Below are 16473 nucleotides of genomic sequence, written 5' to 3' on the forward strand. Positions count from 1 at the left end.
GCTCATCCATGTCTTTATGGACCTTGCTTTGTGCACTGGTCCAAATCATTTGGGGGGGAGGGGGGGGGGTTAAGGTGGGGGGTTACTTTTTCAGGGTTTGGGCTTGACCACTTAGTGCCAGTGATGGGACATCTTAAGGCATCAGCATACCAAGACACTTTGGACAATTTCATGCTCCCAACTTTGTGGGAACAGTTTGGGGATGGCCCCTTCCTGTTTCAACATGACTGTGCACCAGTGCAGAAAGTAAGGTCCATAAAGACATAGATGTGCGAGTTTGGGTGGAAGAACTTGACTGACCTGCACAGAGTCTTGACCTCAACTCGATAGAACACCTTTGGGATTAAATAGAGCAGAGACTGTGAGCCAGGACTTCTTGTCCAACATCAGTGCCTGACCTGATTCTTCCGGAAGAATGATCAAATATTCCCAAAGACACACTCTAAACCTTTTGGAAAGCCTTCCCAGAAGATTTTAAGCTGTCATAGTTGCAAAGGGTGGGCCAACACAATATGGAACCCTACGGACTAAGACTGGAATGCCATTAAAGTTCATGTGGGTGTAAAGGCAGGTGTCCCAATACTTTTGGTAATATAGTGTATCCCAGTCTCTGCTGTTTGGACAAGATTAACAGATCATGGTTTGCGTAAAATGCTTTGGAATATAATGCAACTATATAACACATATTGCATTAAAAATACATTCATATAATCGTATGACATGTCCATTCACACATAAGAGCAACAGTTCTGCATTGCAACCACACAAAAGCAATCGTAGAAAGTTTAAAAAAAAAAAACTTTATTGAGTTAATTTTTTTATGCACTGCACACTGTACATTAGGTGTCATTATTTAATATATGAAACTACATTCCACAATAATTATGGCTATTTGTGCCATCCAAATCGATGGTTGTTGTTGAACTTTAACTGGATTTGATGTTTTAAAAGAAAAACAATATAAATGTTTTATTTGGATAAAAGTAAGATTGTAAAGTCCTGAATAAGGAAAAATAAAAAAAAGTAAATACAAAAATTTAAAATGCACACATTTTTAATAATTTTTTGTAATATTTCTTGGGCTTCGCATCTTTAGATGTTAATACCATTTTGTATTATTACCATGCGCAAAGCCAATACATATGTTTATTAAGTATTTTATAAAAGGAAAATGTTGTTAGTGCAAGAGCCTTATATTTAGATACCATATAATAATTTTTTTTTTGTAGTAAAATCAAATAGTGTTCATTTAAAATATTCTGCACAGCCTTTTTTTTAATTCATCAAATAAAATGACCACAGAGTCACTTAAAGTACTTTACAAAAGCAAGATTCACTTGTAGGTATCATCCTAATGCAAGAAGCTGTAAACAGGTGAAAAACTCTGGATATGTATAAACTAGACATTAAGGCCTTCAGCACATAAGAACCATGGACCAGATATGTAACTAAAGGCTGGTCACAGCCTAAGGTGCAGATGCTGTATTGGGTCAAGGAGCAGATTATTACAGAAGGAGATGAATATTCAAACACTAAAAATAAAATGGGCCAGAATACAATAATAATACAATAATGCAACAAAAGGTATATGGCATAATAAAAATTGGCAGCTCAGCTAAAGAAAATCTACAAAAACAGTGGGTAAACCTTTACAGAAACCTAGATTACACGTTATCTATACCATGAAAAGGATGATGACTAATACTGAATATGAGTGCTTCATATTTCTCACATGCAGCCTGCAGTTGGACACTTGAGGCTATTCCTCATGATTTACTGCTATGCTGTGAATAGCCCGAAAAACTTGTATAATTTGATATCCTATTATTCAGGAGTACAGACACACTACTGATTAAGTGAAGGGAAGCACACACCTCCCTCTTCTTAGCTCGCATAAACCCAAATAGATTATTGTTAGACAAGAGTAGTCAACAAAAGAAAAAGCAGTGCCATTGAAATACCCTGTATCGATTGCAGATTTGTCAAATGAAGAGTTTATACTAGTCATCAAATATTATATAAAGCAAATGGATTCAACTAATATACAAAAAAAATAAAAAATTACCGGCAGCCATAAGTTGTTTTTAACTACATTTGGGATGTATGTCCTATACCAGACTTGGACTACTGTCAAATTTTGGCACTAGTCTTTTTTCTTTCTTTATTACATTATCTAATTTTATTAGATATTCTACCTATCTCTTACTAAATGTAAGTTTATAGTCTTCAACATCTGTTTAAAAGGGAAAAAAGAGGCGCCAGGCTATCTCTGTTCAAATCCACCTTAGCAAGTTATAAAAAGAATATTGGGCAGAATTGTACAATTTTTCGACAAACCAAACGACGTCAGGATCATTTGTTTTCTACACTAATGAGGGCATTCACACATGTGAATGCCCTTTGTATGGTCATGTGATGCCAAGGCAACTTTGGGAATGAGTAGAGTATGGCTTCCATACTTCTTGTGGTCCTAATGCAAAATGACCAGACACAGACTATTTTTGGAAATCTGATTGAGATTGGATGATTTTCATATACAGTATGCAATTTTTCCATTTCAGATAATGGTGTAAAATCAATAGGTTATATTTAAAGTTCATAACAGCTCTTTTTTGAACACCTGAGTTCCTCTTAAATAAAAGCATGTCATGAAAGCTGCAATTGCTGAGCTCTCCTTCTAAAAAATGCAACTTGCCCGATTGCCATGCTGGCCCTTTGGCTTCAATACAAAAACAAGCATGCAAAAAAAATGTTTTCTCTCCTCCACACTTGTTTGTGTTTGGGGGTCTGTAACCAGGAATATAGTCTATGGTCAACATATCAGGCAGGCAAGTAGCATTTTCAGAGTGTCATCACCAATGGCAGCCCCCCCCCCTAGTTTTTTCACAAAGGGCTTACTTTAAAATTTCCCTGTCAGCCTCTAAAGAAAGCAACTGAAGGTTCCTCTCTTCATTCAATCACTTTAGTCTTTGCCTGTCTCTTCTTCCCTTGCCTTCCAGGCAGGGCAGCCATCAGAATTTTTGGGGCTCCTTACACAGCTTTAGGCCTGCCCCCCCAGACCTGACCACCAACATTCCCCAGGGCTGATCCACCGGCAGTCCCACCAAATCTGCCCACTGGCCATCCCACCGAGTCCTTCAGTGCACCCAATTTTTTTTTTTAGCATGCTTACAAACTTAATATATGAAAATTAAAATTGTATCCCGAGTCATCAGTGCTTCACGATTTAACAATAAGGAATTCTATTTTGTCCAAAAAATGCCACCACAAGGTGGACTCTTTTGAACAGGACCATACACTACCGCTAATTGCACTACCTTTTTAACACCCCCCCCCCCCCAATCTATCCTCCCCTAGGAGATCTAAGAAAACCCCAAAAACTAAAAAAAATATAATATTTTTGTAAAGGTGGTCTTCCTAGTCCCAGCACATGCAAGAAGTAGCCAGAGGTGGCAGCAATGAGTGTGATGTGAGCTCAATGACACAGAGCAGCATCAGCCGACTCCTCTTCAGTAGTGCACCTATAGAAAGCCAGCACAGCCATGAAGCACCCCTACACCCTCCTGCATTATTCCTATCCTACTAGGCTCCCTGAGCCTCTCAGGATGCCTGGGCCCCCTCCAAGTGTATGGGCCATCCCTCCTGATGGCTGCCCTGACTCCAGGTGGAACAGGCACCCAACACTCCTGGAAGAGATTGATAGAGGCTGTAGAGTTGAAAAGGAAATAATTTAGGAGACAAGGGTCACAAGAGAGTTGAGTATAATGCCTTTTCTCTTGCAAGGAACCTGAAAGGTTCAATTTATTCCATTCTGCACCATTCAGGAAACGTTATGCACATTTATGGACTGTTCACCTTATTCATCAAAGATTTGTTTTGTACATACTTCAGTCTTTCAACCACATTAGAAAGCAGTAGAAGTGCTTAAAAACATAAAGGACATTTTCTTGCACTACAGACTTTATCAAAAGAGTTCACAAAGGAGAAATTGAGAGCGTTTTTTGAATGATGACAGGTTAATGTACCTGAGGCCTTTATGTCTAATGTAACTCATACATCAAACAAATTATCTACAGATTGTGAAGAACACTGTTAGCTGTCAATTACTACTGTAATTATGAGGATATTTTATACATTATTAAAACATTACAGCAAATATCCCATAGTGATAGTTACAACTCTATATAAGGAAGTTGCAAATACTTTTAAACATTTCTACAGTAGCATCATAAAACTTGAGCAAGAAGTATACCAAGCTTTGCAATCCAAAGTCATTTATTCCAAGTTATGAAGTTTTTAAACAAATACTTTTTTCATGTCTAATCAATCCATAATGCTGACTTCATCAAAATGTATTACAGATCTCTAGGAGTAAGCTTGATTCTAAACAGTGGCAAAACATTCCAGAGTTTCATAGCTTTCTTTGAGGCTATAAGGCTCCTGCATTAATGAAATAACCTTAATAGAAATTAATTTGAAAACATTTCAGATATGTGAACATGGGTTTTTACCTATTTCTTAATGGGTATTAATGTTTTCTGTTGATAACGCTAGTTTTTAAAAATTTGTGCAAAGAAGCATGACTACTCTTTCATGTCTCGACCAAGGAACTCCAATCAGCTGTAAAATGTCCCCAGTTTGTGTGCCGCCCCCCCCCCCCCCCCCATCACCACAACCCAGCAAGGATTAAATGCTTCTTTGGAGGGGGGAATTCAAAACAAAGAAATACTTACCTTATTCCCGATACCTGCAAGCTTCTTTCCACTGTACAACTGAGCCAATTAATCCCTTTCTCTTTGATGGTTGTGGCCCCAATGTCCCCATGTACAATGGAGGACCAACAGGCCTACCTTTTAGGAAAGGAGGAGAGCAGAGGAAAGAACCAGCTGCCAGAGGAATGAGGAAGATTACCTTCATTTACACAAAACCTATCCAAAACTAAAGAACATTTGCAGAAGAAGGGGGTCTGCATCTATGCAGAAGAAGGGGGTCACCAAATGCTGAGATTTTAGGACTGACTGGAGTTCAGCTTTAATCACCACTGTCTACCTGCATTCTATCTAATGTCATAGTCATTTATATTAATAATAAAATGTCACTTTAGAATTATGATATGAGACGTACACAATAAATCATAAATTTAAATTATAGACATAAAAAAAAAAAAAGAGAAAACAGTTAACTAGTTAATGTCTGTGCTGTTGATCACTTTCTGTGAAAATAAATACTGTATGATAAAATAATAAGATTCACATAAAAAAATATATCCATGTATTAAGGATAAAATAATTTCTCATAAATATATTTTTTCTGTTCCTGAGTTCCCGAGATCTTTTTGACTAAGATTTACCTAGATCTCAATCAAACTGCTATAAAATCATCATAACTGCCTTTTTTTGTGCTGAAAATCAGATAAGTAACTAGTTAAATTAAAAACAAACACTTGAGCCATACCCAGGAGGTGGCAGTTAGAATTATGCAACCACTAAAGGATTTTTCATAGGCGGATGTCAGATGCGAATCACCAGCGGCAGGATCGCTAAAGAGGCTGCCTGTCTGTCCCAATGGAATTGCTCACTCTGTAACTAAATGCAGAAAGATGTCGCTCTGTCGTTGTCCAGAATGCTGCTGAGTCGCTTGAGGTGGAAGTGAAATCTCGCTGCCTCAACTACAGATGGAGCAATTCTACGGGAACAAAAAGGCAGCAGTTGGATCACAAGCTTACAAATGATCTTTCTATAAACATGCTCAACTGTTTCAGCTAAATGTATAATTTTATGCAGTACATGACCACTGGTGCTGTTTTTCTTTATTTTTTTTCTCAGAGTACCAAATGTAAAGAAACATTTTTTTTGGAAGGTCCTCTTCTATCCTCCAAAATTGGTCATCTTGGAGATGTTTATTTAAACAATCATGCATGTCTATGGAAAAACCTTCCTTAATGTTTCCCTGTGGTTGAACACCTGCTTATGAGTATGGCTAATCTTACAGTACTTTAATTAAAACTGGTTGCTTTAGGAGGTACAGCAAAGCCCCAGAGACACCTTGGTGTATATTAACTAAAACATTGATATTATATGGTATTCTCAAATATATACAGAATTGATCAATAGGCACAGTAGGTCTTTGCCTAGGGTAGCAAATACTAAGAATTGGATTTTCCCTGAACAATGTTTGCATTAAAATATTTTTCCTTCTTTACAATTGGAAAAGTAAAACAAACTGAGTTATCTGCTATATGAAAGAAAGAAAAACATATATATATATATATATATATATATATATATATATATATGGAAAAAAACAGACATATGCCAAATGCATTGGGGTGCTTTCTGTACCAAAGGTTTAGTGACTGCAGGATCTAGGTTTTTTAGTTCAGTCCCTCATATATAATAGATGCAATTATGATTTACACTTCAAATAGTTGTAAACTCTAAGGCCGGCCATACACGGTTCAAATTTTGGCTAGTTCAGCAGGAACTGGCAGAGATTTGAGCTGTTAATGGGCAGGCTGAATGTACCAAGTTGATCGGCCATTAAACTTGGGTACAGCCAGCCTGCCGGATTTTCTTTCAATTATCATTAGCGCCTGCTATAGCCGCTAGTAATAATCACTGACTTCACTGACTTCTTCCAGTGGGGGTTGCAGGAAAGAAATTTGCTCTGTGTATGGCCGACCTTAGTGAATGACAATTAGATTACTCTGTGCAGTGTGTATCATAAACAATGGCCATTTGCATATTCTATGTTACTATTTTTAATTATGTACTACAAATAAACTAATTTTCTACTCTACTATTGTTATATGAGTTCAAGTGCCTTTAAAGTCTAAACCCAAGGGGAATTTTTGTCTTTTGTTCTAAATTGTTAGTCAGGTTCATCTTAAAGTGTTGCTCAACCCACAACAGTAAAATCAGTCTGTATATGCAGTAAAGCATGTTTGTGATACTTGCTGTGGAACCTAAGGGGTTAATCCTCTGCATTCTGTAAAAAGGCTGTTTGATCCTGTCTTCTTTGATCCTCCCCTTATTCCACAGTCCCCAATCCATCTTCCCATAGAACAGAGCTTTGGGGGCACTCTGCACATGCTCAGATTGGTGTGTATTGATAGAGAGTGGGATTTTTTTTCTTGGTGGGGGTGCATGTGATCTGCACAGGGCCAATCAACACTGTCCAGACAGAGGGTCAGGGGCCCTGCAGCCTCATAGGACAGTCAGAGGAGAATGAAAACTCCTCCTACAAGCTTTAACCAGACACTGATAGAGGTCATAAGACTGCTATATACTGCTGATGAGGAAAGGTATTTAGCAGTTTAAATTTACAAAAATTATTGCATTACCATTATCTGTGTACTGTGAGAGACCAGATATAGTGAATGCAGGCTCCTGCAGGCTCATGCAGGATCCTGGGTTTAGTAACACTTTAACACATTTATGGGACCACTGACAATTATACAGCGATCAGAGTTAAAAATAGCCACTGATTACATATGTATAAATGTCACTGGCTGGGAAGGGGTTAACACTAGGGGGCGACCAAGGAGTTAAATGTGTATCCTAGGAAGTGATTCTAACTGTAGGGGATGGGACTGCCTGAAGGAGGAGACATACCGCTGCTCATACTTAGTACAAACAACAGATGTGTCTCCTCACCCCTGACAGAACAGAGATCTGTCTGTTTACATTGACAAATCTCCATTCGGTGTCTCTCAGGAGTGATTTTGAGGGCCCAGTGAACATCGCGGCCGCCAGGCACACTCATTGGCTCTGCTGTCATGCCCCCTAGAGGTCTTAAAGCAGCCAACGTATACCTACAGCGATTTGCCCAGGTAAGCCAACCTGCTGCAGTATAACTGCGGCCGCTGCTCATCTAGTGGAAAAGGTCCATTGTAGACACAAAGCGACTGGGTCACCTTGACTGTTCCCAACAAGTCGGAGGACCTTCCAGATGGCTGACGCATTTCAAGGGAAGATGCCCTTGTCCTCAGAGCCAATCAGTTTTTAGGAAGAGGGGATCTCCCCTCAAAATGTGTCAGCCATCTGGAAAGTCCTCTGATTTGTTGGGAACAGTCTCAGTGACCTGGTCGCTTTATGTCTACAATGGGCCTTGATATGCTTTTATCATTTATGTGTTTGAGTATACTTCTTTTTATACACTATTAAAGATACCACTTGGGTAATGCACTATATTGGTACTTCTCTACCCATGATTGACAATGGTGCTGTCCAAAGGTATCTCCGTTGCTCCTCCTTCCAGAGTGGAGACACTCTAAGCCCTTGTACACATGGTTGGAGATTCCGACGGAATGTGTCCTATCAGACCGTTTTGTCGGATATTCTGACTGTGTGTGGTCTCCATCGGACTGTTTCCGACGGACCAACTTTTCCAACTTGCCGGTAAAATTTTCCGACAAAATGCTCAGATCGGACATACTCCGATCATGTGTAGCCTACTCCGACGGACAAAGTGCTGCCACGCATGCTCAGATCAAATTCCTAGACCAAAGCTATTGGCTACTAGCCTGGAAATAGTCCCATCGTAATGAAATAACGTCATCACGTTATGTACAATCGGATTTTCCGACAACTTTGTCCGACCGTGTGTATGCAACATCACTTCCAGACCTCTTCCGGAATTAATCCGTCGGAATTACTCCGACGGATTTGGTTGTCGGAATCTCCGACCGTGTGTACAAGGGCTAAGACAGGAAATGTGTTACTGGCCAGATCACCAGGTAAAAATAAAGGAAAAACGACTCAAAAGGAAAACTCATACATCCACCACATTTAAGGATTGGTGAACTGCAACATAATAAATGGTTATTTTGTTGGCTTTATACCAATTTAAGAGATCTGAATGCTAGTGCCAAACACTGAACGCCCAACTTTGAGCCTCTTTGAGCCTCACTAACCATTGTGGCTGTGCAATCCTATAAATGGTAGCGGAACAAGTCAGCTAAAAAAGGGCTAAACTGAAAGCTGTACTTACTGGATGACTAAATTTGGTGTATACATTTCTGAGCAATACAAGTCACTGACAGATATCTTTAAAGGAATATAGAAGCTATTACAAAACTCTTTGAAGGATGCTTTGCTATCTAGTTTCCTAGTAACTGTGTATGTAAAAATAAATTAGTTCAGTAGGGGTGACAGTTACATTGTAGTCTTTTTTTAATTAGTCTATTTTTATTTTACAATTGTGTTTTAAAGACCAACACTCATTCCATTATTTTAATGAATTTCGTCTTACTTGTCATTTTGCAGTGTTGTAGAGTCTTTTAATTTTTAATTGAGGATAAAAATAGTTAACTACTCAGACATAATTGACACAGTGCACGTAGCACAGCTGGAAAGTAACTCACTAACAGCAGTGCTGTTTAGATAAGTATTAAAACTTATTTTCAGAGGATTCGTAGGGTCCAAGCACAGTGACACAATATCATTTAATATACCCGACCAGTATAAAACGGCATAATGTAGCCATATACAAATACATACAATAATATATATCTTAGGTCAGTATGCTCCCATAATATTCCCTAACATCAGTCTTTAATAGCGTACATTAAAAATAAATATTGGAACTGAAAAGGATATTTTATAAAAAAATCTCTTTGAATAACCAAAAACAAATGTAATTATTCTTGTTGTGCTGAAGAAATAGTTGGTATTTTGTTTTCATAAAATCCAGTTGCATGGCTTAAAAACATTAACCTAGAACATATTCTATTTATCAAGAATATACTATGTCTCTATGTTAAGATTATTTTCAAAAATAGTGTGAGTATTTCTAAATACCATGCCTTTAGCTCACTGTAATAGAAAGGAAAATTTGGGGAAATGAAAATTTTAATATAATGTTAAACTAGTTTATTTAAAGGAAAAAAAACTTTCCTATGACAACATAAAAAAAAAAACTCATACATATAACTCATAATAGGATTTCCTTTAGCCCAGGAGAAATGAAAACACCAGGAAACATCATTAAAACTGAAATTCTAATTTGAAAACTTCATGTTTGCTTTTTTTTTATACACTCTACAGAAGCTGTGATGTAGAATTTTTGTCAAGAATGAGAATTGTCTTGGTGTACACACATTTAAAAAATAAAAAAATAAAATAAATAAACAAAATGTATCCCATTTAAGTTGACAGCCCTTTTTCAATTTGGCAAATTAAAACTGAACTCCCGGCAGATGTAAAATATGCAAATGAATGTACAAGGGACAAGCTGAAAGGATGAGAGTGTAGAGCAGAATAGCTCCTATATATGTATTTTACGTGTATATTTATCTGTTTGCCTGGAGTTTAGCTTTTTATTTCATTTAATAAAGTGCACCTGTCAACATATAAATATAAAGTAAATATTGAAGTTATCATAACATTTTAATGGTTTACCTTTGTGGTCACGTTTTTGATTTCCCTGCAGGCAACTATTGTACTTAATCTCAATGATATCGTAAAATACGTTAGAGAAGGCAATGCTGCTGTTCTCATATTCATTTTTTTATCAGCATATGCTTATTCAGACTTATAGAAAACAATTTTGAGTTAAAAAAAATGATCAATAACTTGGTATTCAGGACATAGTGGTCGCCTGCAGTGTGCTTTGTGGAACAGGCTAGTTTATACATATGTCCCAAAATCAACCAGGTTCAATTTTGCGTAGAAGTGATAGGTCCACTTTAAAGCAAAATTATGTTACATTATTAAATTTAATTTGGCCTTAATAATTAATACATGCCTGGAAATAGCTTGCATGTATGTATATTTACAATTTCTATTCAAATGATAAATAAATCTTGATTAAAACTTTGCCCTTATAGTTACCCATTCTTATGAATGAAGTACTAGTTTAAAAAATATGGGGGAGAATAATGCCCCTTTTTTTTTCGATTATACAATATAAAGTAAGAATCATGCCATAAAACTATATGCAAAATATGCACACTATTATTGCATGCTCGATGTGATACTACATGCCAGTTAGTATTACTTTAGTTCTAGAAAGACCATAAAAACACATTAGGTCTCTTATGAAAGCACTATATATACAGTACAGTCCTGTCTACAGTCAGACTTAAAAATGGTGCCCCATATAGATTTCCTACAAAGGCAACAGGAGCTCAGCAAGAGCTTGTACAGTTCCTTACGTATATTTTGATGAGTTTTTTAAACCCCTTTTTTTTTTAAATAATACCTAAAAGTTTGTTATGTAAATCTGTCTGAATTCATTTTTCTTAATTTAGGTGGCAAGTTCCCATCCATTCTGCCCCCACCAGACAATCTTTGAAGTTTCGGAGGTAAATCGGCTACCGACTGGCTCATAGGATCTGAGATCATCCTAGTGGTTTTCATTACCAGTTTTTCTTCCGAATTACCCGGTACTGAACTTATTCGTTGGAGTTTCATGGGCAAGTCACCCATACTGTAAGCTTTTTCTGAAGTTGTAGAACTCATTCTGAGTAATTTTCTTGGTAGGTCCTCCCTGCCAGTCATTTTCTGGAGTTTTGAAGGCATTTTTGTGCTAATGTCATCCAGGCTGTCCAGAGTATCTACAGAATTATTTTTTTCTTTGCTGTTACCTACTGCTGGTGCTATTATTGGTGAAGATATGAGAAGCATTTCTTCTTGTTCTTTGACACTGTAAGGTGCAGTGGGAACTTCAAAAGTTGCATGGAACTGTGAGTAGTCTACTTTAAAGAATCCTTCTTCTAGAGAAATTACAGGGAAAAACCGATGACCCCAAAGAACTTCATCCTCGGTGTACGATGTCCGGGCTTGACAAGTCATTCCTAGAAGCAAAGAAAATAGTTGAACATTAGTAGGAGTGTCATGAGGCATTCAACCACAATACCAACTCTTTAAAGTTAAATACACAGTAAGCTCAACATTTTGCATAATCAAATGAAATACATTTTATATACAGTATATACTATAAACCAATGATACACACAATCGCCCTCACCCCTGTGTATCACCACTGTGCTTAAAAAAATAAAAAACAATACATGAATAGACAACTATAACTGCCATTATAAATAAACAAAATGTGCAATCAATATTCCTTTTAAATAAAATGGAAAAAGTGGCACAAAAAAATCAGTGTATGTATGCACCACTGACTACAAAGTGCAAAGTGCTATATATTATAAATGATATGCAATAGACGATCAAAATAAATAAATAAATAAATAAATAAATAAATATAAATATATATATATATATATATATATATATATATATATATATATATATATATATATATATATATATATATATATATATATATATATATATATATATATATATATATATAAATAAATCGTAGATATATGAAAACCCAGCGATTCAAGTGACACAGTGTCAATGTCTCAAATGAGTGAATAAAACAATAAATCAAGTGACAATGGGGCTGATTTACTAACATGAATGCGCTGCACCATTTCATACCTCCATTTGTGCGCCAGGTAAATTTTTAAGTGAGCGTATGAACAGGCGCGCGCTTAAGAGCAACACATAATATGCCGGCGCAATTCATAGTAGCGAGCACCGTATCATTACCAGTGCATTCACACAGGGGCAACGCGACTTCCAGCGTGACTTTGGGAGACAACTTGGACACCACTTGAGTGTGAATCACAGTGCGACTGGCGGTGACTTACAACACGACTTTAAGTCGCCCCAGGCCAGGCGACTTTAATTAAAAAACAAAAACCGGCATGGGTTCCCCTCCAAGAGCATACCAGGCCCTTCAGGTCTCGTATGGATATTAAGGGGAAACCCGTGCCAAAGAAATAAAAAAAAATGTTGTGGGGTCCCCCTCAAAATCCATACCAGGCCCTTCAGGTCTGGCATGGATATCCACACCAAAGCCTTATCCGAGCATGCAACCTGGCAGGCCATAGGAAAAGAGGGGGAGGAGAGAGCGCCCCCCCTCCTGAACCATACAGGCCACATGCCCTCAATATTGGGAGGGTGCTTTGGTGTAGCCCCTCGTCCCCATGTTGATGAGGACAAGGGCCTCATCCCCACAACCCTGGCCAGTGGTTGTGGGGGTCTGCGGGCGGGGGGCTTATCGGAATATGGAAGCCCCCTTTAACAAGGGGACCCCCAGGTCCAGCGTCCCCATGTGAAATGGTAAGGGGGTACAAAAGTACCCCTACCATTTCATCAAAATAGTGACAAAGGGTTAAAAAAGACAGGAGAAGGTCTTTGACAAGTCCTTTATTAAAGTCTTCTTTCATCTTCTTTCTTCTGGTCTTCTTCCTTCTTCTTTTCTTCATCCTTCGTTTTCTTCATCTTCTTCCTTCATCTTCTACTTCCTCCGATCCGTTTCTTCTTGCTCCAGTGTTCTCATCCGGCATCTTCCTCCACGGCATCTCTTCTTGGTTCTCAGGCCACTTCGTGCAATGGGAGGCTCCCACTGTGTGATGCTTCTCTTCTTCTGACAGGTCTTATATAACGGAGGGCGGGGCCACCCAGTGACCCCGCCCCCACTCTGACGCATGAAACCTTACCTTCCTGCTGTTAACTGACAATTATGCCTCTGACATACAGAAAAACCAAACAGTGTTGTCCACCCTGCCTGAGTTCTTCTGTGCTGAAGTTTTGCCAATTGCTACAACTCTCTGACCCATTCCATATACATACATTGATTTCTTTCCCAACAAAACAATGCCACTGCCTTGAATACCAATAGCCTTCCCACACGCTGTGTGTAGGGAGACGTAGTTCTGGGAGCATGTCCATAGCAATAGGAACTGTATTCTCAGCAGCCTCTTCTGTAAGCTTGTTGATGACATCACAGGTGGGAAAGGGAGGTTTTGGGGGTAAGTTTGGGTCAATCATATTTTTTACACTCATTTAGATATTGAAGCTAGTTTGGAAGAGAGCCAATTACCTGACCAGTATGTTTTTTAAATGTTGGAAAATAAAATGATGCAGGGCACATTATGTAAGCTAACAACCAGTCATCCAGAACTGATATAGCCAGTTTGGATGGCTGGTCTCCCCAACTGGAAATGTCTCAAGCATAATTATAGGCTGCATTTTCTGATGAACCAAAGTTAAAGGAGCTAGGCCCTTTAGAACAACTTTAAGCATATTTGCTTATTTTTTAATCCAGGTTATAGGTAGAGCCATGTGGACTCTGTGATTTTAAATGTTATGTTAAAATATTATTTTGCTACTTTTTCTTTATGGGTTTAAAAAGATAAGACAAGTGGATCATTGTTGAATTACTGAGCCTTAAGAACTGTAGTGTCTTTTTCCATCCATTGCATTGATTTTGTGTTATTTCCAGAAGAATGATTGCAGTTTAGAGACAGGCAATGCTTTTGCAGTATAAAATTCCTAAGACTTGTGTTTTTAAAACATTTCAGTCATTGTTATTGATCCCATGGTGCCTTGCTTCAAGATTACAGTTTGCTGCAATCTGTGAACATAATGATCTTTTCTGTTAAGCAGTTTCCATGCTTTTTAATTGCAATACAAATTTGTATATATACCTTGTAAATAAAGTTAGCTCAAAGTAAAAAACAGGAAATATATATATCAAGTACTAATACATTAAATATACAAGATATATAACAGAATGTTTTTTAATGATGTCTTAAAGTTGTCATTATATGTGTACTGTTATGCCACGTACACACGACCGGACTTTTTGACAGCAAAGGTCTGACGGAACGAGTCCGTTGAACAATTCAATCTTGTGTGGGCTCCATCGGACCTTTGCTTGCCAAAAATCCGGCGGACTTAGAAGATGTTTTACATTTTTCCACCGGAACTCCGCCGGACCGAGAAATCCGTTCGTTGTATGCTAGTCCGATGGACAAAACCTGACGCTAGGGCAGCTATTGGCTACTGGCTACTGGCTATGAACTTCCTTATTCTAGTCCAGTCGTACGTCATCACGTTCAAATCCATTGGACTTTGGTGTGATTGGGTGTGGCCAAGTCCGTTCATTCGGAAAGTCCGTTGGAACTCAGCCAAAAGTCTGTCGGAAAGACCGTCAGACCTAGTCCCTCGAAAAGTCCGGTCGTGTGTACGCGAAATTACAGTCAAAATGTTCACAGTTTAGCTTACTTATAGGTATTTTCAGGGCAAATGTTTATTTTATACTATTTACTCATGAATAGCTTTAAACCCTCCTATATTCAAGAAAACGCCTCAATTCAAGAGAAATCCTCCACTGAAGTCCTCTAGGAGACTTCCAAGAGTGGGGATTTCCTTGAGATTTCCCCTTGCATTATTCCTTGGTTCCTCCTGTCTACCTCCGCATCACTACAGGATACAGTCATGAAGTGAGAGATTTGGTGGGAGACACTGGGACCAAGGAGATTGACACACCTGGAAGTGTTGGTTTCCCATCAATGGAGTATTTCTCTAGAATTGGGCGGTATCCTTGTAACACAGGAAGCAGAAGAAAATAAGTATTTAGTGATTTATTTTGCAAGCAGGCCTCTTTAAGTTGTTTTTTTTTTTTTCTATAGTAACAGGTTGCTTTCAAGTAAAACTATGGTAGACTACAGTTGTGCTCATAACTTTACATACCCTGGCAGAATTTATGATTTCTTGGCCATTTTTCAGAGAATATGAATGATAAAATCATTTTTTTTTATTTCACCCATGGTTAGTGTTTGGCTGAAGCCATTTATCAACTGTGTTTACTCTTCTTAAATCATAATGACAAAAATTACCCTGATTAAAAGTTTACATACCCTGGTGATTTTGGCCTGATAACATGCACACAAGTTGACACTTTGGCCGCGTACACACGCGCGGACTGTTCGCCCAACTTTGTCCGTCCAACAGTTTCGGCAAACAGTCCGCTCAAACTTAGCATGGACGGACATGGCCACACACGACGGACGAACAGTTTGCTGAAACCGTGCGCGATGACGTGAATGGCACGTACGACGGGACGAAAAATACGACGTCCTATACACTGCATTATAGCTTTCGGCGTGAAAATCCTTTCTGAGCATGCGCGCAACTTTGTTTGACGAACAAGCCTACACACGAGCGGACTGTTCGCTGAAACAAGGTTTCAGCGGACAGTTTTACGGAATTTCCGAAAAACCTTGTCCGTCCAACTGTCCGCTGAAACTGTCCGCTGAAAGCCCACACACGAGCGGACTGTCCGCCCAAACACTGTTCAGCGGACAAAGTTGGGCGAACAGTCCGCCCGTGTGTACGCGGCCTAAGGGATTTGAATGGCTATTAAAAGGTAACTAGCCTCACCTGTGATCTGTTTGTTTGTAATGTGTGTGTGTGTGTGTGTGTGTGTGTGTGTGTGTGTGTGTGTGTGTGTGTGTGTGTGTGTGTGTGTGTGTGTGTGTGTGTGTGTGTGTGTGTGTGTGTGTGTGTGTGTGTGTGTGTGTGTGTGTGTGTGTGTGTGTGTGTGTGTGTCCGTTGCACCTTTCATTCATTGCTCCACTGACGTTTCTGGATTCTGAGTCATGGG

At 38.5% G+C, this 16473-nt stretch overlaps 1 protein-coding gene across 1 annotated transcript in view; it reads right to left on the minus strand.

Annotated features, from left to right (window-relative positions):
- Window positions 1-4257: 4257 nt before the first annotated feature.
- KCNJ3 (potassium inwardly rectifying channel subfamily J member 3) overlaps window positions 4258-16473 on the minus strand; it is a 422894-nt gene continuing 410678 nt past the window's right edge. The window contains exon 3 of the mRNA XM_077447665.1: window positions 4258-11797. Within this exon, the coding sequence (XP_077303791.1) occupies window positions 11214-11797 (584 nt within the window). The 3' untranslated portion in view covers window positions 4258-11213. The remainder of the gene's footprint in view (window positions 11798-16473) is intronic.

The sequence above is a fragment of the Lithobates pipiens genome, unplaced genomic scaffold, assembly GCF_037356315.1.
Source record: "Lithobates pipiens isolate NorthernLeopardFrog02 unplaced genomic scaffold, aLitPip1_a1.2 Scaffold_22, whole genome shotgun sequence".
Taxonomy (NCBI): Eukaryota; Metazoa; Chordata; class Amphibia; order Anura; family Ranidae; genus Lithobates; species Lithobates pipiens.